The sequence below is a fragment of the Heterocephalus glaber genome, unplaced genomic scaffold, assembly GCF_053883595.1.
Source record: "Heterocephalus glaber isolate CG9 unplaced genomic scaffold, H.glaber_assembly_v1.0 deba00001687, whole genome shotgun sequence".
NCBI lineage: Eukaryota > Metazoa > Chordata > Mammalia > Rodentia > Bathyergidae > Heterocephalus > Heterocephalus glaber.
Genome location: NW_028258412.1, coordinates 27,525,521 through 27,549,548, shown reverse-complemented (window position 1 = coordinate 27,549,548; position 24,028 = coordinate 27,525,521). Strand labels below are relative to the sequence as shown.

At 64.1% G+C, this 24,028-nt stretch overlaps 3 protein-coding genes across 8 annotated transcripts in view; 2 read left to right on the top strand and 1 right to left on the bottom strand.

The window, feature by feature from the left end:
* Galnt9 (polypeptide N-acetylgalactosaminyltransferase 9) overlaps positions 1–11,171 on the top strand; it is a 47,147-nt gene extending 35,976 nt beyond the window's left edge. Inside the window, exons 7-11 of one of the 2 annotated variants that reach the window (XM_087198048.1) lie at positions 6,087–6,272; positions 7,569–7,706; positions 8,894–8,989; positions 9,675–9,809; positions 10,320–11,171. In XM_087198048.1, coding sequence (XP_087054174.1) covers positions 6,087–6,272; positions 7,569–7,706; positions 8,894–8,989; positions 9,675–9,809; positions 10,320–10,466 — 702 coding nt within the window. In that variant the 3' untranslated portion in view covers positions 10,467–11,171. Of the gene's footprint in view, positions 1–6,086; positions 6,273–7,568; positions 7,707–8,893; positions 8,990–9,641; positions 9,810–10,319 lie in introns of both variants that reach the window. The other variant, XM_004844026.4, reaches the window with a different exon arrangement.
* Positions 11,172–14,935: 3,764 nt separating this feature from the next.
* On the bottom strand, positions 14,936–19,418 carry Noc4l (nucleolar complex associated 4 homolog). Of its 4 annotated transcripts, none has more exons than XM_021257720.2 (15): positions 19,257–19,418; positions 19,017–19,137; positions 18,415–18,521; positions 17,752–17,859; positions 17,368–17,517; positions 17,196–17,295; positions 17,047–17,081; positions 16,700–16,750; positions 16,508–16,619; positions 16,207–16,267; positions 15,964–16,074; positions 15,663–15,832; positions 15,495–15,577; positions 15,164–15,277; positions 14,936–15,093 (listed from the first exon to the last, which is right to left on the bottom strand). In XM_021257720.2, exons 1-15 carry the CDS (start codon positions 19,371–19,373, stop codon positions 14,974–14,976), a joined length of 1,560 nt encoding a protein of 519 aa, XP_021113379.1. In that variant the 5' UTR covers positions 19,374–19,418; the 3' UTR covers positions 14,936–14,973. The 4 variants fall into 4 exon arrangements, with proteins under 4 accessions (XP_021113379.1, XP_004844081.1, XP_087054176.1 ...); XM_004844024.2 differs by having other exon boundaries at positions 15,672–15,832; XM_087198050.1 differs by lacking the exon at positions 15,164–15,277.
* A 62-nt stretch (positions 19,419–19,480) lies between these two features.
* Ddx51 (DEAD-box helicase 51) lies at positions 19,481–24,028 on the top strand. Of its 2 annotated transcripts, XM_004844023.3 has the most exons (15): positions 19,481–19,833; positions 19,943–20,076; positions 20,721–20,871; positions 21,097–21,242; positions 21,326–21,397; positions 21,554–21,660; positions 21,810–21,918; positions 21,991–22,136; positions 22,235–22,433; positions 22,508–22,623; positions 22,695–22,811; positions 22,928–23,029; positions 23,156–23,219; positions 23,307–23,441; positions 23,596–24,028. In XM_004844023.3, the coding sequence occupies exons 1-15, from the start codon at positions 19,524–19,526 to the stop codon at positions 23,620–23,622; spliced, it is 1,935 nt and encodes a 644-aa protein (XP_004844080.2). In that variant the 5' UTR covers positions 19,481–19,523; the 3' UTR covers positions 23,623–24,028. The 2 variants fall into 2 exon arrangements, with proteins under 2 accessions (XP_004844080.2, XP_021113378.2); XM_021257719.2 differs by lacking the exon at positions 22,695–22,811.

Below are 24,028 nucleotides of genomic sequence, written 5' to 3'. Positions count from 1 at the left end.
GGGGCCTCGGGCAGAGCGTGAGCGTCGGGGGCCGCGGTGCCTTCACCAGGCCTGCACCCGTGAGCGCTGAGCACTGGGGCCAGGCCCTGGGCCGCGAGGGAATGGAGCCGGCTCCCCGTGTCCCGCCCAGACCTGGGGAGGCGGCCAGAAGGGGGCACCCAGGAAGGGGCTGCAGGCCCTGTGGCCCGGAAGGTGCTCCAGTGAGGCAGAGCACGGGGCAGGCAGGGGTGGCCGAGGGGTCTGAGCTCTGCTCCACCTGGGGCCCGGGGACTCCCCAACCTCCTGCCGGGCCCCCTCTGTGCCTGGGCTCCAGGGCGACACCAGACGGGATGGGCAGAGCGGACGGTGGGCGTGGAGGCTGCTGGTGGGAGGCCAGGCTCGTCCTGGGGCCTGAGCAGCTGGGGGCTGGAGTGGGGCGGGGCGAGGGGCTCAGGGGCGCTGACCTGGCATCACCCGGCGTGCAGCTGGGGACACAGGCTGCCAGCACCGGCACCAACAGGAAGGTTGGGGGCCAGGCAGGTGGCCCGGGGCCGTGCCGGGTGGGGTCTGGCTGGGGCACAAATGCTGTGACAGAGGCACAGAGCAGCGTGAGCCCCACCCTGCACCCAGCCTGGTGCAGGTCCCCACAAGGCGGCCCTGGCTCCAACCGGGAGGCCAGGCTGTGTGGCCAGGGTCGAGCGGGGACTCTCCTCCTCCTCTGTCCCTCGGTGCCTCCCTGCGTCTCCCTGGTACACAGGCAACCCCTCCAACCTGACTCCCGGCCGCCCTGCCTACCAGCGGGCGTGCGCCTGGCGTGTTGCGTGCTCGCCCCCTGCCTGCCGCCCAGCGTCAGTGACCAGCGGAGGTGGCGGCCGAGCCTGAGGGCCTGAGAGGGCCTGGCTGGGGACATGGGGTGGCAGGGACAGAGGACGGAGCTGTCCTGGCCCTGCAGAGAACCAAGGGGCCCTGAGAAGACGCTGAGGGTGGGAGACGTGAACAGACCCGTCTCCGCGCCTTTGTGTGCAGCTATGAGTGAAGTCTGTACATGTGTCTGCGTGTACACCGTGCACGTGTCTGTGCGTGTTCACGTGTGCATCCAAGTGTGTCCACATGCCTGCAGAGCCGTCCTGGGGTGATTTGTGGAGCCCATACCCTGGTCCCCAGGGTCACCCCCCGGACATTGCCATGGTCACCACAGCGTCCCTGGTGTGGGGGACAGCAGTGTGTCGTTCCCCTTGGGGCACTGGCCGACAGCCCATGCCCCCTCTGCCCGGTGGTGTGCAGGGGGAGGGCCTGGCACCCGTTGCCACACTGCCCGAGGGCCGCGTGTCCCCGGGCTCCGTGCACGTTGCTTTCGTTCTTCAGGGCTTGGAAGGGGCTTGATGGCTTTCTTTTGGTTTTGCCTGTGGAGCTTCGACCCAGAGTTTGTTTAAGGTGAGGTTTATAAAATTTTATGCAGTTTATTAAAGTTACAACTTTCCAAACCTATTTACTTTAAGGCTTTAAGTTGAATGCAAAGATCATGTAATTATGGCTACAAATCCAATAAAACAAGAACGGTCACCCCCTCCATCTCTGATTAACTCAGGGGAGCAGATGAAATGCTACTAAACCCATTTGCTCCTGTAGTTAATCAAATCCCTTTGGACTGTTCTGGAGTGACACTCGTGTGACTTATTTTATTTCTCTGTAAGCACTTCGAAGCCTAGTGCTACACCCTCAGACCCCCAGTGTCTGAAGAGCCCTCGATGTCTGATGAATGGAACTTCACCCAAATCTCATGTCCCCAGGTGTCTCAGGACCGTCTGCAGAGCTGTTAGATCCTCTTGCACTGTCCAGTTTCATATCACAAATTTATAATCACCCTCAATTACAAGTTTTGTTTTTTGGGGGTTTTTTTGGTACCAGGGATGGAACTCCGGTCCTTGTGCTTGTGAGGCAGACGTGGTGCCACTGAGCTAAATCCCCAGCCCTCAGTTATGAGTTTTGAAGGCAGAATCAAGGTTAACCTGCAGATCCTTTAAAACATTGACTTCCGGCAGTGGCTCTGTGGGACCCGGCCCGCACCCTCTCCTGGGCTAATGCAGAGTGAGGCCTCTGCTGTGGGCCGACGCTGTGGGGTCCCAAGGCAGCTGGGCTGTGCGGGGACAGGGGCAGGAGCCGCGGCAGGGCAGCCCGGGACTAGCCACAGAGGGACAGAGGGGAGGACAAAGCAGTCTTGAGGGCTCAGCAGACCAGAGCTCTGGGAGGGTACCAGGGTCAGGCAAGGCTGAGCGGCCTGGGCTGGGCTGGCGCCATGCCCGACGTCCCTCTGGGCAGGCCTGCTCCTTTGGCCTGACCCAGCTGGCACCAGGGGTGGGAGGGCTGGCTGGGACCCGGGGCAGCGGCAGAGTCTGCGGGTGCCACGGGGCTGAGTGTGTCAGCTCTTCTGGTGGCGGGCGTGACCAAGGTGGGCTGTGGGTCCCTTCTGACATCGCCCCTGGGCACCCGTGGCTCCAGCTGACATGGCCACTGGCCCTGGCTGAGTCAGGTTTGCTGACCACGCTTCTGTCGGGTCACAGCCTGGTTTCCCTGCGGGCGCCTGCGCAGCCTTGCCCTAAGGCCGACTGGTGTCCCTGGCCGTGGGACATCGGGACGGAGGCCCAGTGGCAGTAGCTGCAGATGATGGCCAGGTCAGATGGCAGTGAGGCAGCTGCTGCCTCGGCCGCTCTTGGCCACAAGCCTATAGCCGAGCAGGAGTTGGAGCCACTCAGAGCCACAGCGGCAGAGAGGTGACAAATGATTGGAACAGCGTGCGTAGCTGGGGTCGGGTGCTGTCCCCGGCCTCGCCTGGCCCCTCCTGGGCCTCCCTGAACACTGGCCCCAGAGCTCAGCCCTGCGCCGCGCAGCCACCAGGGCCCATGGTGTCTTCCGCAGTGCAGGCCTCCACCCTTGTTACTGTGCTGATTTTGCTGTCTGCCAGCTCCCTCGTGTCCTTGGGGCTGTAACCACGTGGCCAGTGATGGGACAGCTCTGAGTGGATCGGGGTCTGTAAAGTGCTGCCTGCCAGCCCAGGGCAAGGTGACCCCGGGACGTGGCTGTGCCTGAGGCATTCTGGCCGTACCAGCTGGGGTCCGTGGCACAGGGCAGAAGGAAGGAAAGGCCACGCCAGCCTCCCTGGGGACGGACCTGCTCGAAGGAAGAGTCCACCCAGTCTGGGGCCGGGGACACCTCCCGCCTGCTGCCCGCCTCTGCCTACCTGGCCAGCACAGGCCAGGCCTTGATTTCCCCACTGTCCCTGAGGAGCAGCACAGCAGAGCAGCAGCGGATGCTGTAGCCGAGGCTGACTGTCCCGGGTGCCACCTCCTTTCCTGGGTAAACAGTGGGCTGGGAGGTGCTGCAGGGAAGGACACCAGGGCAGCACGCAGACTGCGAGTGATGCCTTCCAGTGGGGCTCTGCGAGGGAGCAGGGTGCAGTCGTGCCCGGCCACGTGACGAGGGCACCCACACACCGCCCTTAGTGGCTCTGAACCTCTCCCTCCCCTGCCAGCACCGGGCTGCAACGGCCCGGGCAGCAGAAACGCTCTGACGTGTTCCCATGTTGGGGTCACAGCCGCGCCCTCTCCCTGGCCTCCCCCCACGGCTGTTTTGTACATGTGCGTGTGTGTGCGTGCATGCGTGCCTGTGTGGCTGGTAGTAAGCGTGTGTCTGTGTGTATGTCCATGCGGGCATGTGTGTGATTGCTGTGTGTGCCCCTGGGTATTCGAGTGTGCGTGTGTGTGGTGCTTTTCTCCTCCGCGTGTGCAAAGAGGTGTTGCTGGGCCGCTCTGCTCGATGGCAGTCATCGCTGCAGGGTGAGGGGCACAGGAAGGGTCTCGGCCCCGACTGCATCCCGGCTGCTCACATGCATGCCGTCTTCCTTTGCTGGTTTCTCCACTGTGCCCTCGTTTTGTGTTTGTTTTTTTTTCTCTCTCTTCATGGTGCTGGGGATCAAACCCAAGGCCTTTGCCCTGAGCTACATCTCAGCCTTTCTTTTGAGACAAGATCTTGCTAAGTTGCCCAGGCTTGAACTTGAGACCTCCCTGCCTCAGCCTTCCAGAGGCAGGGAAGACAGGCGTGCGCCTGGTTGGTTTAGGGGGCCTGCGGTAGGAGCTCTCGGCTGTGTGGCCAGCCCCTGTGCTGGGTGCTGGGTCCGCGGGCAGGGACTGACCGGACTCAGTGGCCTGCGGCTCGCTGCACCCCAGGACGTGGAGTGCCAGCCCTCGCACGCCGCTCCCTGCCGTCTCAAGTCTCACTCCCGTCACGCTGACGCTGGATCTGTCTGCAGCTTGTGTCTCTGCGGAGTGCAGGCCTGGGCGTCCTCGCAAGCCTGCGCCGGATCGCGGTCGGCCTTGCACCGGCCCGGGGCTCCATGCTGTGCCCAGGAGGCCTCCTCCTCCTCCTCCAGGGTGGCCCTGAGTCTACCTCGCTTTAGCCCCAGCCCTTCCTAAAGCGCGCTGCTGTCGAGGATGAGTGCGCGCCCATCCGCAGCCTGGGGTCCGCTCGGCTCCTCTCCTGCCCGGCTCCTTGGAGCCTTGGAAACGTCACCCAAACCCTTCGCAGCACCGCAGATTCAGGTGGGCGGGGCAGCGCGACGGCCCTGACCGCTGTGGCCCCGCCTCTCTGGTGCTGCGACTCCAGCGCCCCGCGCCCCGCCCTCTCCCCACCCCTGTGCCGCCCGAGGGTCCCGAGTGACTCCAGGTCCCCTCCGGTGGCCAGTTCTCTGCAGCCACGCGTGACGTGGTGGCCACCAGCGGCGGCCGGGGCTCTGGCTGAGTCTGAGGGCCGCTCCGCAGCAGGTCGGCCTCTGGCGCAGTGTCCCGCCTGCCTGTGGACGAGGGGCTTCCCCCGCCCCGCCTCTCCAACTTCCGGGTCCTTCCGGGCTGCGCCGCCTGCTTCTCACTCACGGGGCTGCCCTGTTCCCAGAGCTCCCCTCCCGGAGCTGCGTCTCCACCCCCCCTTCCCAGGAGGAAGTGTCAGACGCTGTTGCCCGGCCCTGCCCTGCCCTGCCCAGCCCGTGTGGCAATCTCCTAGGGGCGCTGCGGCCCCAGCACACGGCCCCGCGGCCCACAGGGCCTGCCGAGCTCTCTGCTGTCCCCGGGACCAACCCCTGCCTGCTCCTCCCGGCCAGCTGCCCTACGCAGGGCCCGCCCGTCCTGCCTCGGGCCTCATTAGACTCCGGGGTGATTTGTCCATTTCTCCTCTGCCCCGGGGGCGTCTGCATCCTGGTGCTGCGTGGGGCTGCAGCCAGGAGCCCCGGGCTGGGTCTCCACCTAGGGCAGCGGCTGTGTTGGACACCCGCACAGTCAGCAAGGGCACAGCGGGAAGGGCGCTGGCAGCCTCCGCCCTGCTGAGGCTCAGCTGTCCCCAGGGCCTTGGCCGTTCTCCACAGAGTGGAAGCCGGAGGGACCTGAGTCCCCGGGGCCTGGTCCCGCGTGTCCCCTCCGACAGGGAAGAGGCGCAGGGGAGACGCCAGCTCCATAGCAGCCCTCACCGGGCCCCGGGGTCCTTCCTGTCCTGGGGCCTCGCGCCCCGCAGCCCGAGCCCCCCCTGAGGATGCTCCGTGTGCCTGGCTCCTTAGGGCTGCGGAGCCGCTGTGTCCTCCGCTCTGCGCTGAGCAGCGTCCGCCTCCGGGGAGGGGCGTGGGACGGGCCTCTGCAGGTCGGGCGGGGGCAGCAGGGGCTCAGGCCACTGCCCCAGTGCAGAAGAGGGCGCTCGGGGCCAGGCAGGCCCGGCCTGCAGCTAAATCCTCACCTCGCCAGCGGCCCAAACACTGCTCACTCCGCACGGCCAGTGCCCCGGGCCCACCGGCGCCCGACTCAGCTTCGGGAGACAGTGTGGCCGGGCCGAGCAGGATGCAGAGGGGCGTGGAAAGGACAGGGCCGCAGGGAGCCGCATGCCGGCCCGGAGGGCTTGGGCTCCCATGGGTGCGAGCTGTGGGACCTGGGCCTGTGCTGAGTCTCCCCGGGTGCTGGGCGCTGGCCTGGGGCCCCTGCAGAGTGCCGCGGTGACCGGCGAGTCCCTGAGGGAGTGGGTTTTGGGGAGGCGCCCACAGCCCGCCCGCTCTCCTCGTGCCCGCCCGCCCGCAGGTGTGGCAGTGCGGCGGCAGCATGGAGGTGCTGCCCTGCTCCCGCGTGGCCCACATCGAGCGCACCAGGAAGCCCTACAACAACGACATCGACTACTACGCCAAGCGCAATGCGCTGCGGGCCGCCGAGGTGTGGATGGACGAGTTCAAGTCGCACGTGTACATGGCCTGGAACATCCCCATGACCGTAAGCGCCCGAAGGCGGACAGGGTGGGGGCGGAAGCAGAGCCCCAGGGATCCCGGCCCAGCAGCCAGGGAGGGGCGTCGGGAAGGAAGGGGCTTCCGTTCGGGCCAGCTGGGGTGTCGCGCCCAGCCTCCTCGGAGGGTCACTTTCCTGGTCCACAGGTGGACGTGAGGGAGTCAAGCTGGGTGTGGTGGCACACACCTGTAATCCCAGCACTCCGGGAGGCTGAGGCAGGAGGGTTGCAAGGTGGAGCCCAGGCTGGGCAATTTAGCGACTCAGTGAAACCCTGTCTCAAAATTTTGAAGGGGCTGGAAATGTAGCTGCTTGGTGTAAAGGCCTCGGTTCAGTCCCTACAGTAGTAGTGAAAAAGGAGAAGAAGGGGAAGAGGAAGGGGAGGAGGGAGACACTGGGAATGCAGCACATCCCACCCTCGCCGTTGCCAGTTGACCCCGTGTGGAAACAGCCAGCGGATACCCGTGGGCACTCAGCAGCCACTTTTGAGCCCTTGGAGACACAGGTCTGGCACCCCGGTGGCCACGGCTGTGGCAGAGGCCTCAGGCCCCCCTGCTCCCGTGTGCTGAGGACCTGTCCCCAGGAGGCATCTGTGTCCCCCAGCCCGGGCCCCACAGCACCCCCTCTTCCATCAGCCCACCGTCAGAACCACATCTCGTGCCCCCACCAAGGGAGCTGCCCAGGGTCTGGGTAACACCACCCGGGGCGGCCCGGGCTGCACCGTCCACCCTTAAGACCCCGCTGCCGCAGGCGAGGCCAGTCTCCGCCTGCCGCCTGGCCGGGGTCCCCCTAAGCCAGGGCAGTCTCCAACCTCCGGTCAGGAAGCCGTCAGGACAGCGCCAGACAAGAGCCCGAAGGGAGTGTCTGCAGCGGTGTCCCTTGCAGGCGGGGGCAGAGGACCCAGCTGAGTGGGGGTGCGGGGTGCAGCCCTCCACCCGGCCACCCCATCAAGCCAGAGGGAGGCGGCATCTGCACCCTCACCCTGTGATCCAAGGGCCCGTGGGCGCCTCGACTCCCTCTAGAGGGCACCAGTGTGAGCAGCCTCACCCTCTAAGTGAGGAAACTGAGGCGTGGCAGGCTATGCACCCCTGACAGGTCCAAGCCCTGCCAGCCCAGGCCCCTGGCTCACCAGCAGGGTCACTGTCTGGAGCAAAGGGGACAGCAGGGACTGGGCAGGGCCAGGCTCCAGGTCCCCACAGTGGGCAGGGCCAGGCCAATGCAAGGCCTCAGCGCCCAGAGTCTGGACATGTGACCCCCCCCACACCCCTCCTGCTGTTTCTGCTGCAGAGCCCCGGGGTGGACTTCGGGGACGTGTCCGAGAGGCTGGCCCTGCGCCAGAGGCTGAAGTGCCGCAGCTTCCGGTGGTACCTGGAGAACGTGTATCCCGAGATGAGGGTCTACAACAACACCCTTACGTACGGAGAGGTACCGCTCGCCTGGCCAGCACCCTGGCCCAGCACACACGCAGGCGTCAGGGCCCAGAGGACACAGGCATGGCCCCCCATGAGCCCACACATACACTTGCATACGGGAGCATGCACAAGTACACAGACGCGTACAGGTGTGCACCTGCATGTACAGGCACACGGACATATGTGTGCAGACGTGAACATTTACATACTTCTGTGGACATGACATGTGCATCCACATGTCCATTACATGACTCGCACATGCTTACCCATGTGTATAAACACACACTGTCACATGCGCTCATGTCCACACATGCATGTGTTCAGGACCTGTGTGTGCGTGCTGGCAGGCCCACACTCGTGTGTGCAGACATATGCAGGCACATATTCCTGTGTGTGGACAGGCATGACCCTGTGCAAACACTCTGAAGTGATGCACACCTACAAACACAAGTGCACACACAGCTCCTCATGCACAAATGCACCTTTTCACCTCTGCCCAGATCCTGTGCACAGGGAGACAGCCAGCCAGTGGTCTTCCAGACAGACTGGCATGTGAACATGTGTGTGTATGCACAGGTGCACGCATCCTCACGGACAGCCATGTTCATGAGGCATGATCGTGTACGCACACTCATGCACACATGCGTACAGGCAATCAGCTGAACAGAGACCCCCAAGTCCCTGCCAGTGCCCAGTGAGGGCTTCTCAGACCCTACAGCCAGGCCTGGGCCCCGCCCCAGTCCTGCAGCTGTGCTGGTGGGGGAGCAGCAGAGGAAGGGACAAGTGCCACCTGCTCAGCGCCAGATGCCCAGCTTCTCCCTGGGAGCAATGCCCACTCTGGCCGTGGCGCAGACCTGGCTGCTGTCCTTGCCTGGGCTCCAGGCCGCTGGGTCCGAGTGTGGGGCAGGGGGCTGCTGCCTGGCCGTGCTCAGAGTGCAGCCACTGGGCCCCCGAGGCTGCAGCCGGCACCCGGCCATTGCCCAGGGCAGCCCAGAGCGGGCAGTGCTGCCTCAGCCTGTGGCAGGGAGCTGCGGTCACCTGGGGGCATCCCACGTGTGCTGTCTACTGGGGGCCAGTGGGGCCTCCACATGTGCCCCACAGACAGCGGGGCCTCACCTCCTGTCCCGGTGGACCCGTCCCCCTGGGGCTGGCGTCTGGGGGCCTCCTAGGTGACCCTGGCTCTGCCATCTCTGCTCACAGGTAAGAAACAGCAAAGCCAGCGGCTACTGCTTGGACCAGGGGGCGGAAGACGATGACCGGGCCATCCTGTACCCGTGCCACGGCATGTCCTCCCAGGTAGGTGTCCTGGAGGCAGCAGACACAGCGAAGGGAAAGTGTGGCCTTGGGTCAGACAGGTCTCAGAGAGCCGGGAGGCTGAGGCAGGAGGATCGCCGCAAGTGAAGGCCAGCCTGGGCTACCTAGTGAGGCCCTATCTCAAAACAAACAAGTCTGGCAAATCCCCTCCTGCTCCAATGTCCCCGAGAGTTGGGACAGGGATGGTGCCTTGTGCCCCTGGGCGTCCTCTGCCTGCCTTAGCTCTCAGCCCCGGCCCAGGCTGTGTGGATGCAGCGGGGACCTTGGTGACTCAGAGCCAGGGCAGCACCGAGAAAGATCTCAGGGGTCCCCATCGAGCCCTGGGACTCATGTGGCTCCTGCCCCACCTGGCCTCTCACTGAATCCTAGCATCTGGGGCTTCGTCCTTGGAGCTACCTGGGCAAGGCCCCTTCCCGTCCAGGACTTTCTGAGCACAGGGCTGGGGCCGGACTGCTCAGAGCGGACCTCTGCGGGGCCGGACACTCCTCTGCTCCCTGGCTTCGCTGCCCTGCCCAGCCCTGTTCGCTGTCCAGAGCCAGGTGACACCGCCCCTTTCCCCAGGGGTCAGGAGTGCGTCCCCTCTGTCCATGGGGTGCCCCAGGGGCCCATCCGCTCAGGGCAGCTGTCCCCCCAGCTTGTGCGGTACAGCGCTGACGGCCTCCTGCAGCTGGGCCCACTGGGCTCTACCGCCTTCCTGCCTGACTCCAAGTGTCTGGTGGACGACAGTCGAGGCCGCACACCTGCCCTGCGGAGATGTGAGGATGTGGCTCGTCCCACACAGCGGCTCTGGGACTTTACACAGGTCAGTGGGGCCCCGGGCCCGGGTGCGGAACTGGTGGGATCAGTGCATGGTGGCTGCCAGGTCCCAGGCCTGGGGCAGGGGCAGCAGGACTTGGGCACCGTTTGGTGTGATTCCAGGTGACTGACTTCGGCCCTGAGACACAGGCGCCTGAGTTGGCCCCCCTGAGCCCCAGAAAGAAGCCGCCCCTCCCTCCCTGCCTGCCCTGTGTGTGCCCCAGGTCCCTGCCGGCAGGGGACCCTGCAGAGACTGCTTTGGGGTCACCAGGCTGGGGCCAGGGCCACCACTGTCTTGGGGGAGGCAAGGGAGCTGAGGATCCTAGATGTGTTCCTGGTGCCTGCCCAACCCTGAGAGCGGGCAGCAGGGTGGGCGTGGCTGTCAGGGAACATGGGACAGAGACGGGATGGGGGCCTGAGTCCTGGGCCGTTCTGGCCGGCCTGGGGCTGGGGTCACCCCGTCCTCTCAGCCCTCTCAGGGGCTTGGCTCCAAAGCTGACTTGGTTTCCCCACCCAGGGAGGCCCCATCGTGAGCCGGGACACAGGCCGCTGCCTGGAGGTAGAGGTGTCCAAAGACGTGAGCTTCGGGCTGCGGCTGGTTGTGCAGCGGTGCTCGGGGCAGAAGTGGACCATCCGGAACTGGGTCAAGCACGGGAGGCACTGACCCTCGCCTGCCACCTTTGCCACAGGCACGGCTCTTGAGCCCCACAGACCCTCAGGGCTGGGCCCCGACTCCCAAGTCGGGGCAGGAGGGGAGCACCAGGCCACAGCCTCGGTCACCGTGTCAGGGGCGCGGACCCCAAGGACAGGTGGGTTGTCCAGGGGCCTCCAGGGACGGCGATAGTAATGCCGAACACGTGCCTTTTCCTCGGAGTTCCTGCCTTCCTGCATGTGCTAAGCCCTGTGCACAGCCCACGGGGACAGTGCCCAGCCAGCTGAAGACGGACGAGGACAAGGAGGACAGTCCCGAGACCGCACACAGTGCTCCCACCTGGAGAGAACAGATCCAGGCCTCACCTGTGCCCCAGCGCCTCTGTTCAGCCAATCTAAGGCAGAGATCAGAGCGGCACTGGAGGCCTGGTAGCAGGGAGAGGGGAGAAAGCTCTGCTCATGGCCCTAAAAACCCAAAGCTGTGCTATGGAGGTGACACCAGACCATGGCCACAAAGCCGTGGGGACATGTGCCTGCCCGGCCAGGTTGCCTGCTGGCCGGGGTCCAGGGATGGCACTGGCCGGGGGTCCCAGCTTTGCCCCCCCCAGCCCTGGCTTCAGCTCATGTTGCTCTCCTGCCCTCGGCGGCAGGGGGTCAGTGAAGGACACCCGGGCCCTTGCCTGTTTTTTAAATAAAGTTTTATTGGCACATGGCCACATCCATGGCTCACATGTCATCTGTAGCTACTTCAGGGTGGCAGGCACAGCTGGCTGTTGCTGTGGGGCTCCCAGAGCCAGAGACACCTCCTCTTTGGCCTTTTCAGAAAGCTTCATGCCGTGTCCTCGGGGGCCGGCTGCCTGTGTCCCTGTCTGGCAGTAGGCGGGACCCATGGGAGCAGTCGCCTTGGCTCTCTGTGGTAAGGATGCAGCGTCGGGGCTGCAGGATGCTCGGAATGAGGGCTTCCTCAGCGTGGCTGTATGCCCGCCCACACTACAAGGAGACTGGAAAGGAGCGGGGCGTGTGGCCCACCCCGCCCTGTCACAGCAGTGCGGGTCCGCACACCCTGGACAGTCACATGCCACTGTCCCTCCTGAACCCTGTGCCTCTCCCCAGCCCTGGCCTGGAGCCCCACAGCTGTTTCTCCTTTCCTGGGACCCCCAGCGCCCCTCCGTGTCAGGGACCCAGTTCTCCAGTCTCAGCAGGGCTCCTGCCAGCCCCTGCCCAGGGCTGCCTTCCTTCCAGTTCAGGTTGCCCTGAAATGTCAGGGGGCTGGCACGGCCCCAAAGTCATTCGGAGCCCGAGGCCAGCTCTGCGAGTCGCAGCACGGTTTCCCTGGACACCACAACCTGTGGAGCCATCGGCACAGGGCCTTGCGTGGGTCGTGCACCCCAGGGCTTCGCTGGGCTGTGGCCACTCGGGGTTCCGGAGCCCATGCCGGGCCCAGCTCAGAACAAGGTCGCCCTGGTGGGTTGTGCAGAAACAGATCCAAGAAAAGGAGGCGAGCACAGAGGGAGGAGCGAATAAGGACGGGTGGCACCATGGCTGTGCCGTGGAGTTTCCGTTCTCATAAGTGTCCGTCCACTGCGACTCCTGAACCCACACACAAAGGGAGGTGCAGGGCCGGGGAGCGATGATGCCACAGGGGCCACCGGGTGGGGTCCGGGGGCTCCCACTTGTTCGCTGCCCGGCTGCCTAGTTGGTTTTTCTTTTCCTTTGAAATCACAGCTGTGTTTTATGTGGCAAAGGTAGAGGAAAGAATTTAATGAAACCTAACAGCAGGCCTGTGTCTTTCATTGGTACAATTATAAATTGGCTCTACAGTGAATTCAGAAAAGTCCACATCATTTGTGTAAAACAGCTCACTTGTAGCCAGACTTCAGGGCCAGGCCTGGGAGGGACACCTGGAGCCGGCCCGGGTGAGCCATGAAGCCCGAGGCGGAGGCTTCCCTCCCTCCACGCCCAGTGGAGCATTGGGATTTAATTCTGCCCAATAAAAGCATTTGCTGTGCCAATCAATCTTCACCTACGGCCATGCTGTCTTCAGCTGGGTCCTGGGCAATGGTGGAGCCATGGAGGACCTGACCTGCAAGGGCCTCCTGCAAAGTCCTTACGCCTGTGGCAAGGGGCAGACAACCCCAGGGTGGGGGCAGGCCATGGGGGCAGCAGGGAGTGGGCACTATCCTGGTTCCTTGCCCATAAGGACAGGGCCGGGCGTGACGGTGTATGCCTGATTCCAGCACGGGAGACTGAGGCAGGAGGATTGCTGGGAGTTCAAGGCTAGCCTTATGCTCTGTCTCAGAAAATAAGAACAAAAGCAACGGGGGAAAAAGAAAAGGAGGAGGAGGTGGGAGGATACTTGTCTCAGGGTTTTCTGAGGGCTGGAGAAACCAGAATCACCGTTGTTTTTGAGGCAGGGTCTCACTATGGATGCATTCAAGGCTGGCCTTGAACTCACAGTGATCCTCTTGCCCAGCCCCTTTGGTCCTGGGATCACAAGCGTGAGCCACCACACTGAGCACCACTTCCTACATTGTCTGCTCTTGCTGCCTCGGCTGGCCAGCACCCCTGAGCCGCCCGCACTTGCTGTCCCTGCTGCTGGAGGGAGACACGGGCACTCACCCCACCAGGGGCCCAGCCTGGAGGGGCCCAGGAGGGCGATGAGCAGGGGAGGGAGGGCTGCGCGGCTGCGGCAGGGACCTCGCCTCTCCCGGGTGTCTGCAAGGCCCAGCCTGGTCAGAGCTGCGAAGCAGCTCAGGCAACCCCTGCCTGTGAACCCCCATGCGGGCCCTTCTGGGTGCTGCTGGGCCTCAAAACAGCTGCAGTGACAGGGCTGTAACCCTGACAACCCCTTGAGAGGCTGCTGCGTTGGGCACAGATGCCAGGGTTCACAGCCCCTCACCCCGGAAGCCTCGTCCTCACATTGAGGTGGGGGGTCGGCCTCCTGGAGCAGCAGTTGGCACACAAGGCTCCGCAGGCAACTTGCTCTGTGGTCACAGCACCTGAGTGGCCCTCAGGCTGCAGCTGCTGGGAGTAGCAGATGAGGTCCTGGGGCAGCCCCACCCCTGCTGCACTGCAGGTGTTGGGCTCCTTGCAGCTCCTGCTAAAACCCACCCAGTGCCCATGGCAGTCACCAGGGCAGGGCCTGCATGAGACTGGGGAGATGTCACGAGCCCCAGCCCACCCCGCACCAGCAGCTGCTCAGGGAGTCTAGCAGGTGGGCACCAGGCCTTGGCGAGCATGTGTCCCTCAGATGCGCAGCAGAGGGGTTGCTGGCTGCTTCTGCCACTGCAGTGGGTGATGAGCACAGGAGCAACTCCCTCTGCCCGCACTGCCCGCTGCGGGGTTGGCTCCGATCTGCCACTGACGGAGGGGCCTCTCCGTCCCAGCCCTCTGAAAGCCACACCGGCAACACCGGGATGTGTGCTCTGAGAGGCAGAGCACCACTGTGCTACCAGGCAGCCGCCACCTCAGCCTCTCAAGTACCTGGGACCGCAGCCCCACACAGCTGGCTGGCTGTGCCCTCCAGGTTCATTTTGTGTGTTTAACCTCAATTTCTAACATCCCAAATATTGCACTGCACAGGGCATATTCATATTAAACACATTTTGTCACCACTCTGGGTTTGCATAAAGCAGGGTTTTTTGTGCTACCGGAGATCCAACTCAGGACCTTGTGCTTGGGAGGCAGGCAGCAGCACTGCCAAGCTAAATCCCTGGCTGTATAAAGCAGTTTTCAAAAACTCTGGTTCAAGCCAGGAGGCGACAGGTTCGGCACTAGGAACGGATCAGCGGTGCAGGACCGACTCCAGGCTGGGCAGGGAAGCCCGGCCAGCAGGAGCTGCAGGAGCCATGGGTGGTGAGGAGCCTTCCGGAAGGGTGCAGGCGGGGGAGCAGTTCCCACATGCTCAGCCCCGAACGGTCTGCAGTGCTGTGGCTTTGGGACTTCCATCCCCTTCCCAGTTGCCCCGGAGGCCTGAGGCCCTGGCCGCCCAGGCTATCTTGCCTCTGGTGGTGGCAGGAGCGCCGGGCACCAGCCCCTCTGTGCCAGGCTGCAGGCCCCTTGTGCCCGAGCCCGAGGACCCGTGGAGTGGGATGCACAGCCCCAGGGCCATCCGCCTGAGGGCATGGAGGGCTGAGGCACAGGCCCCTTCAGCTGCGGACAGTGTGAGCGGCTGGCAGGACACCCGGGGGGATCCTCAAGGGAGGCTGGGCGGTGCCACGGTGCCAAGGCCCCATGGCAGGAGCCACCCGGCCTGGGGGCTGGGGCAGCCCTTGCCTCTGCCCTCACTCACAGGAGCTCCGGGAGGAAGTGACCCAGGAAGCCCGGCTCTCCCGGTACGCGGGGCCCAGGACAGGCAGGGCAGGGACACAGCTGCAGGCCGTGCACCTGTGGCAAAGCCCAGAGCAAGGAACCCCCAGGCTTGCCAGCACCCTGCCCCCACGTGGCTCTGCCTGCCGGTGCCCGCCCTCCTAGTGCAGACTCTTCGCCTACAAAACCATTTATTCAGGGGCGGGGCAGGGTCAGCCGAGCGTGAAGCACTGGGCGCAGGCGTCCTCCCGAGAGCCCAGCAGGCCCTGTGCAGGGACAAACTCCAGCGGCACCAACTCGGACGGCTTCTTCTTCAGGTCCCGCTCGAAGATCTGCAGAGGACGGTGACCCTCAGCCCAGACTGGCACGCGGAGCCCCTGCCCAGAGGCGCCCCGTGCTCACCTCGTAGGCAGTGAGCTCCAGGAGCGGCGCAATGCTGACTTCGGGGACCGACAGAGCCTGGCTGATGACGCTGGCGGCTCGAGACACTTCAGGGTGGTAATGCTGCTGGAGGGTCTGCCGGGTGGGGTGCATCAGGGCCTCAGGCCTCCCATACCCCCCCTCCCCCTGCCCGAGCCCAGCCTAGGTGCAAAGCCCCACAGGGCCCGGGCCCGAGGCATCACCAGGGCCAGAGTGGAGCGTCAGGAATGGCGGCCCAGGTAACCAGGGTGAGCACAGGGCAGGCCTGGCGGAAGAGGAGCACTCTGGGACCACAGCGGGCCGGCGTCCTCACCTGCAGCTCCCACAGGCAGCTCTCCAGGGCCCGGCTCTTCGCGGGGTCCTCCTCCTCAGGGTCGTAGGGGTCGGCATCCAGCTCTAGGATTGAGATCCAGCCCGTCTGCCACCCAGTCTCCCTGGGATGGTGGGGCCAGGGAGAGCCCTCACCAGATGTCTGGCTCACCCGACTCACCGGGGCCCCGCGGGCGGTGCACCAGAACGCGGCAGGCCGGGTGTCTGCGCAGCAGGTTGCAGATGAAGGGCAGGACCATGAGCAGGGCCTCAGGGGGCGCCATTAGTGCCAGGCGGGATAGGCGCTTGGCGAAAGCAGCCACCAGGTAGGCAGGGAGGTGGCTGGGCAGGGAGGAGGCATCAGAAACCAGCAGCCTCCTTTCTGCCCTGACTGAGGCTGCGCCCCTCACCCACCTCTGGGTGGCCCAGGCCTCGATGCTCAGAGGCCAGGCGGGGCTTCCTCAGACACTCACGAGGAAGAAAGGAAAACGTCGGCCAGGTGGAAGAAACGGGCCCGATACTTGACATGGAAGATGGAGGGATCCAGGAGACCATAGAGCTTCTGGTAGAAGTCAGGGTACTCCCTGAGGGAGGGGGACCACAGGTTCACACAGGTGAGCCAGCGGTGGGCAGACAGACCAGGGCCCAGGGAACCACGGCTTCAGCCCCTTCCCCCCAGGCTGGCTCCCCAAGTCCAGGCACCGGGCCACACTCACAGGTTGTGCGTATGAATCAGGATGAAAAGTCCATTCAAGGCCAAGAGGCTGATGGCGCCCCCTGCAGACAGGCAGTCCTGAATCCCAGGCCCAGAGCAACCCCCAGCTGGGCACAAGGCCCGGGCGGCTGCTCACACACTGTTCCCCCTGCCCAGTCTGGGAAAGGCAGTGATGGGAGCCGCCTATTGGCCACAAAGCTGTACCCCAGAGAACACGGGTAGGGTCCAGCCTCTGCCAGCCAACAGACCCGCGCCCACCACCCGTGCTCGCACCCCAGCCCGGCGGACGGACACCCACTCACCCACATCACAGGCCTCAGTGAGGAAGTCGATCATGAGGGTGGGCTGGGCCAGGTGGGGTAGGATGGTGTCATGCATGGTCACCAGGACCTTCTTGTAGAGACTGAGGGGGAGCTGGGGTGGGCATGAGCAATCAGCGTGTGGCCAGCCTCCTCCAGCCCCCGAAACCCAGCAGCCCCTTGCCAGGACCCTACCTTGTGCTTGAGGAAGCTGAGCCACATCATCTGGAACGTCTTCCTGTGCTCCTGCAATGGGGGCAGGCTGCCTGGTGCACCCCAGCTGGCCCCAGTCCTGTCCACCCCCAGGCCCCTTCCTATCTGGGCGCTGAACTTAGGGACCCCAGGCCAGGCCACAAAGTGACAGATCGCAGACCTGCTGGCGAAGGAGCCTCAGCCCAGAAAGGGACACATGTGGCCCTCGAAGATGAAAGGCAGAGGGGCCCTTGGCCTAAAGTCAGAGGGGAGGTGCCATGCGGAAGTGGTCTGTGTCAGGCTAAGCTCTACCTACCCAGGGAGGCTGCCCAGGCCCCGACGCATCTCACCTTCAGATGAGCGACCTTCCACGTGTCCGATGGCTCTGTGGAGACAGTGGGGAGCCGCCAGTTACCTAGCACTCAAGGGGACACAGGCCCTGCTGCTGCTCCTCCCACTGGAGCAGGATGAGGCACCGCCTCAGCCTGCCAGCACTCACCTGTGTGCTTCACGTAGAAGCTAGAGATGTCCCGCTCCTGGCGGGGCAGGCTCACGGCAGACAGCAGGGTGAAGGCGTTGTTCCAGAAGGCGAGGGACACCTGAGGAAGCCTGGCCTAAGCACCTTCGTGTGGCTCACACCGCCCATCCACCTGGGATCAGCTTGTCCTCACCTCGGGATGCTGGCTGGTGACCTGGGCCACGGCATCGGAGGCTGCCTGCATGACGTGGTAGCGGATGTCATCGAACTCCAGGTATTCCCGGAACTGGGAGAGCAGCAGGCTATGGTCATGTTCTGGCGAGAGCAGGCCTCCCACCACCGCCTGGGGGGCAGAAATGGGATGAGCGCCTCTCCCTCCAGTGGGGCCCAGCAGCTCCATGTGGGTGCTGTGAGCCACACAGCACCCCAGGCCCCTGTCCACAGCCAAGGGAAGGTCCCCAGGGAGTCTCACAGAGCTCCCAAGGCAAGATGACGGAGGAGCATCACATCCCACCATCACTGGCTCGCGTATCGGGTAGCCCAGTCCCAAGCCACCCAGGCTGCAATGGGTCCTCACCCTGAAGAGTGTGCGGGGGAACAGGTATTGGCCTTCCCACTTGGGCTTCTCCAGAGGATGCGCCCCTTCCAGCTGCACAAACTTCATGAGTGTCTTGAGGGCCAGCTCCTGAGAAACGCGGTGGCAGAGTGACCCAGAAAGCTCACCGCAGCTGGGAGCCCCTCACAGTGAGGCCGAGGCCTTGACCAAAAGGACAACAGAAAGGGGAGCCTGCCTCCACAGCCCGCCCAGAGGTGGGGCGATGCTGACGGGTATCATTACAGTAACTAGCACAGAGCTCAGAATAGGACCCAGCCCAGGGAGCACACAAAGGCCAGGTCTGCTCCCTATCGCCCAGTTGGGGAGATGCCACCACAAACCTCTTGGCATCAACACAAACCCTCAGGGTGCACATAGAAACTCAAGTGTGAGAGGCCAATGAGGCGCCCAACCAACCACGAGGCTCAGTTCTAGAACCAGGGCTACAAACTGCAATACAGCAGCTTGTGAGACAGGAGTGGGCGTGGGGTGGGGTGGGGACTGTATCGTAGAAGTGCACAGCCTACCTAAATAAGCACAGGAAGTACCCCTGCACCTCGGCCGTGGGCTCACTTCGTGGAAAGCTTGAGGTGGGCGTACGGGGATAACCGAAGATGAGACAAGTCCAGTGACGCGGAGACTCACCTTGACCCTGAAGGTGGGGTGGGCCAGGAGCTCACCTAGGCAGTTGCGGCAGCTGTGATAGCGATGTCTCATCCAGATCTTGTATTTGCGGGTGGCTCCGTGGGACCCTGCAGGCAAGGTTAGGGTGACCATCCCACGGCGATGGTTACAGCCTGGTCAGACCCACCCTCATTACCCTCTGTCTACAGGCTGGAAACTGGCATTACAGTCCCTGACCCAGGCTGGGACCTGCCATGCCCAGAGCCATGCAAAGAGGGGGAGCAGATCTGTGCCCCAGCCTAGTGCCCAGGGGCAGGGTCCCTTCCATTCACTTAACCCTATGATCTCAATGTCCCAAGGGTTGCGACAGAGGAGTGCAATTGTAAGAGACATTTAGTTTCACACTCCACACGCAAGACAGAACCCAGACAGACGCCCACCCCTTGCCCTCCTTCCTTTAGGTCAGGCTGCCGAGCGAGGCACTGCCTCAGCTCCTCCCAACGTGGCTTGGGTGTCCTCCCCCCGACCTGGGACGATGACAGCACTTGGGGGGCTCACCCCATGTTGACCAGGCCTCCCTCCAGACCTTAGGCAAGTACCTTAGGCCCTTCCAGGACGCTCACCTGCCAAGACTGCATCCTCGGGGGGCAGCTGGCCCACAAACAGCTCTCCCCGCTCCAGCAAAGCCCCGAAAAGTCGGCTGCAAGTGTGGATTGCTTCCTGGATCTCCTCCGGGTCCTCAGACTGCGAGGGGAGGCCGGGCCGGGTGACTTCGCCCCAGCGTGACTTCACGCCTCCCACCCCGACCCTGCACCCGGTCTCGGAGCCCGGGCGGCCTCAGCCCCCACCTGCGCCCCGCCTACCTGCAGCACGGCCAGGATGTCGAATACGGCATTGGCTTCGCCGCGGCTCGCCAGCACCGCTTGCAGCAGGCGGCCCAGCGCTCTGCGCGCCCCTTCACGTCCGGGCTCCCGCTCCATGCCGCCGCCGACCGCGCGGAGATCCCCGCTTCTGCGACTGCGCTGCTGGCGCGCTCGTGACGTCTCTCGTGACGTCACGGAGAGCGCTCGGGTGCTTTTCCCATACGTCATCGCCGCGCGCGCCAAGCTGGAGCGGCGGCGCTGGAAAGCATGGCGTTGTTCCACGTCGCGCGGTACCAGGGTCCTGAGGCGACCGGCCCGGAAAGGGCAGAGGCCGAGGCCGGAGCTGGCAGCCGGGCTCGCGCTCTGCTCGAGAGATTGCAAAGCCAGGCCCGAGAGCGGCAGCAGCAGCGGGAGCTGGAGCCTGCTGAGGCGGCCGCGCAGACGTCTGAGGTGCCGGGCAGGCGGCGGCGGCGGCCGCGGCGGAGGCCGCGGGTCAGCGGCAGGGCTGCGGGAAGACCGGACACGCCGCAGGCGAAGCGACTGAGAGCAGGTGGCGAGGACGCGGACGCAGACGCAGGTGGTCCGGGCGCGGTACGGGGCACGGGGACACGGGGAGAGCAGTGACCTTCCTGCCTGGTCCGGTCCGGTGGCAAAGTTGACGCCGCCTCGGCTTATCTGCCGCGCAGGGAGCAGCGAGGAGGCGCCCAAGGAGCGCAGCGCGAGCCCCGAGGCCCCAGACAGTCGGCCCCCGGAGACAGTGTCTGAGCTCCCGGGACCTGGCCAGGTGCTGGGCGGCCTTGCGAGGAGGAAGGCAGCGAAGGTGAGGGTGAGCGGCCGCCTGCAGCGGAGGGATGCCAGGCGCCCCCAAAGCCTGCTGAACCGTCCACAGGCCCCTTGTCCCGTGCGTCTGTCCTAGCATTGGAGCGGGTATTTTTGTTTGTTTTGGTACCGGGGATCGAACTCGGGCCCTTGCGCTTGCGTGGCAGGCGCCGGAACCACTGAGCTAAATCCCCGGCCCCCAGTGAAGCGTTTCTGACAAAGTAGATAGAGAGACTTTGGCCCGTTGTTGCCACTGAGGCAGGTTTGGCGGAACGCATTAGGCCCACTTGGATGATCTTGGAATTGGGGTTGTGTAGGGCCAGTGGGGGAGGACCAGGGACGTGACTGGCAGGCCTAGACTGGGAGGGCCTCGTGTGGCACCGTAGGTGGGCCCCTGGACACAGTAGGAAGTATGCGCGCCCCGAGGTGATGGGGGGTGTGGGTGAGTGCTCAGAGGAGGGCTCCGCTGGTTTCCCATTTCGTGTGTAAAGCATTGAGGAGAAGCGAGACGGCTCAGCCACCTTCTCAAGGCCTGCTTCCTCCAGCCTCTTTTGTGCCTGAGTCCGAAGCTCGTTTACTCTGCTCACCCACCCTGGAGGGCTCTGGAGGACTCTCCTGGTTTCTCTGTCCTGCTGTTTGGGGTAGGTCCAGCTTTTTCTGCCAATGTGGTTGGCCAACCCAAGCTGTGTCAAGAAGAATGTCACCAAAGACCTCGTTCCAATCGAAGACATCCCCGAGGTGCACCCTGACCTGCAGAAGCAGCTGAGGGCACGTGGCATCTCGTCCTACTTCCCAGGTGCCCTAGCCGTTGGCAGCTGGTGGGCAAGGCAACCCCAGGGCAGCCTCCCCAAGGCTTTGTTGGCACAGGGCCTTACACTTGGCTGTGTCCTGGACCTCCAGATGGGCAGTCAGGGCCCCCCCACCCCGCTGCCAGCTGCAGTTCCCTCTGGGAGCAGGAAGTCCTTGGGGAACAGCTGGACCAAGCAGGAGCTTGACCTACCCCTTGCTCCTCCTTATCCAGTCCAGGCAGCTGTGATTCCTGCCCTGTTGGAGAATGCAGCCAGTGGGTTTTTGGTGGGCAGAGGTGGCTACCAGCCTAGTGACCTCTGCGTTTCTGCCCCGACGGGCAGTGGAAAGACACTGGCCTTCGTCATACCGGTGGTGCAGGTGGGTTTGAGGGTTCCCCCCACCCCAGTCGTGGCTTAGTGGGAGTTGGATCTGTTGACACCAGTGGGCCTTGCTCCCTGCAGGCCCTGCTGCACCGAGTGGTCTGCCATGTCCGTGCCCTAGTCATGTTGCCCACCAAGGAGCTGGCCCAGCAGGTACAATGCCCTGTCCCCAGAAGTTTGCACCACAGCCACCGAGGCCCTGTGGGTGGCATGGTGCCCAGCCTGTGGTTGACCCAGGCGAGACCTGGAGTCCTTGATGTGCTAGTGACTGGGCTGGCGCCTGTCACAGGCCAGTGACATTCCTCGTAGGTGAGCAAAGTGTTCAACATCTACACGGATGCCACGCCTCTGCGAGTTGCCCTGGTTACTGGGCAGAAGCCCTTGGCCACAGAGCAGGAGAGCCTAGTCCAGAAGACGTAGGTCCTGTGGTGCAGTGGGCAGGGTGTGCCCTGCTCTGCCCCACCAGTGGCCCTGTATTGGGATGGCTTTGGTGGCAGCAGGGCAGCTCCTTGCTGCCAGAGGCCCTGGAAGCCTTGTTCTGTGATTGAGTTCCTCTGGTTTGCAGAGCAGATGGCTTCCGCTGCCTGGCTGACATCGTGGTGGCCACACCCGGCCGCCTGGTAGACCACATCAACCAGACCCCAGGGTTCAGCCTGCAGCAGCTGCGCTTCTTGGTAGGCCTGGGCCCTGAGTGAGGGCTGTCTGGGCCGGGAGTCCCCAGCAGCCAATGCAGTACCGCCCCACAGGTTGTGGATGAGGCCGACCGCATGATAGACAGCATGCACCAGTCCTGGCTGCCCCGGGTGATGGCGGCCGCTCTCCCCAGCAAGGGCCCTGCAGACCCCTGTGCCCTGCTGCAGAGATGGCGGCCACAGGCCGTAACTGCTGCCAGGTACCCCACACCCCTCTCCGCTTGGTGTTGTGCCATGCCTGTCCTTCAGTCAGGGTGGTATGAGGAGCCCGTCCCGCTGACATTCACTTCCCTTTTAGTGCTTGCTGTCCCCAGATGCCCCTACAGAAGCTGCTCTTTTCGGCCACCCTGACCCAGAACCCCGAGAAGCTGCAGCAGCTCGGCCTCTACCAGCCACGGCTCTTCTCTACACGGCTGGCACACAGGGTCCCCAAAGATGAGGGCACCGAGGTGGACAGGGACCCAGAGGGGAAGTACACCTTCCCTGCAGGGCTCACTGTGAGTGTGAGGCGTGTGTGGGGTGGGTGGCTGCTGGGCTAGTGCTCCCGGCCAACCTCTGCGGTCCCCTGCAGCACCACTACGTGCCCTGCAGCCTGAGCTCCAAGCCGCTGGCCATCATGCACCTGGTCGTGGGGAAGAACTTCTCCAGGGCCCTCTGCTTCACCAACTCCCGGGAGAACTCCCACAGGTGAGCTGGGCAGGGTGTACAGCATGGGTGGGGCTCCAGCTGGGCCTGGCCTCAGCCCAGTCTCTGCCCAGGCTCTTCCTGCTGCTGCAAGCATTTGGGGGTGTGAGCGTGGCAGAGTTCTCCTCCCGCTACGGGCCTGGCCACAGGAGGAAGGTCTTGAAGCAGTTTGAGCAGGGCAAGATCCAGCTGTAAGTGCTTGGCTGGTGGGGACGCGGGGATGTGCGTGTGCGTGTGCGTGTGCGTGTGTGTGTGTGTGTGTGCAGCCAGGGCCGTGTGGGAGACGTGGGTGCTTGCGTCCCCACAGCCTCATCAGCACAGACGCCACTGCCCGAGGCATCGACGTGCTGGGCGTGGAGCTGGTGATCAACTATGACGCCCCCCAGTACCTGAGGACCTATGTGCACCGGTGAGGGTTGGCGGTGGGCCGTGAGCTCCTGGCTTGGAGGGTCTTCCTGCGGGGGTCTGTTGGAGGTGGCTGGCCGAGGGGCCACCCTCCTTCAGATCCCCAAGGTGAGGGTCACACTGGTCTCAGGGTTGGGAGAACAGCTCGCGCGGGCAAGACAGGACAAGCCTTCACACTGCTCCTGAAGGTGCAGGTGAGGTACTGGCCGGGGACGCCTGTGCTCGGGGGTGCCAGGGCTGGACGAGAACCCCTTCCCACATGTGAGGTCGCTTCCCTCAAGGAGAGGACGTTCCTCCGCATGCTAGCAGAAGGCGGGGCGCCTGAGCTGGCACGGCACGAGATCCCCAGCAAGCTCCTGCAGCCGCTGGTCCCTCGGTACGAGGAAGCCTTGTCACAGCTGGAGAGGACGGTCAAGGTGAGGTGCCGGCCCGGGGCGCAGGAGACGGGCAACTCAGGGAGAAAGGGAGGGGGGAGGGCGAGCAGGGGGAGATGCTTCCTGAGCACCCGGCTCCTTGGCTCCAGCTCCGGGGCAGGGAGCAGAGTGCCAAACCTCTCCTCCTCCCCCCCAGGAAGAGCAGAAGCAAAAGGCCGCCTAGGCAGGAGACAGAAGTCGCTGCTATCTTGGTGAGCAGGGGGAGCAGTCTCCCTGCGCCAAGCAGGCCTCTGGGAAGGGAACAGCTGACTGTGCGCTCGTGTGCCTGCCTGAGGGCTGGGGTCAGCGTCCTGCCAACTCCAGGGAAGGGACCGGACAGAGGGTGGCCTGGAGGCTCCCTTTCTGCTTCACTGTGTGGAGTGAAGAAGGCCTCATGTGAGCTGTCGGGGGACTAGATGGAGAAGACTCACCTGCTTACAAGGCTTGGTTTTGTTTTGGTACTGGGAATCGAACTCAGGACCTTGTGCTTGCGAGGCAGGCAGTGGAACCACTGAGCTGCATCCCCGGCTCTACAAGGCTTGGTTTTGAAGTGTTTATGTGATCCATTAAATTTTAAAAATTTGCCTGAA

Coding starts and splice junctions, on each gene's coding strand:
- Noc4l (XM_021257720.2), bottom strand. CDS start 19,373: ATGGAGCGGGAGCCCGGACGTGAAGGGGCGCGCAGAGCGCTGGGCCGC. Junction 17,518..17,751: donor TCCCCCGCACACTCTTCAGG/GTGAGGACCCAT, acceptor TCTGCCCCCCAG/GCGGTGGTGGGAGGCCTGCT. Junction 17,082..17,195: donor CTTCTACGTGAAGCACACAG/GTGAGTGCTGGC, acceptor CTGTCTCCACAG/AGCCATCGGACACGTGGAAG.
- Ddx51 (XM_004844023.3), top strand. CDS start 19,524: ATGGCGTTGTTCCACGTCGCGCGGTACCAGGGTCCTGAGGCGACCGGC. Junction 22,624..22,694: donor TCCCGGGAGAACTCCCACAG/GTGAGCTGGGCA, acceptor GTCTCTGCCCAG/GCTCTTCCTGCTGCTGCAAG. Junction 23,220..23,306: donor CACTGCTCCTGAAGGTGCAG/GTGAGGTACTGG, acceptor GCTTCCCTCAAG/GAGAGGACGTTCCTCCGCAT.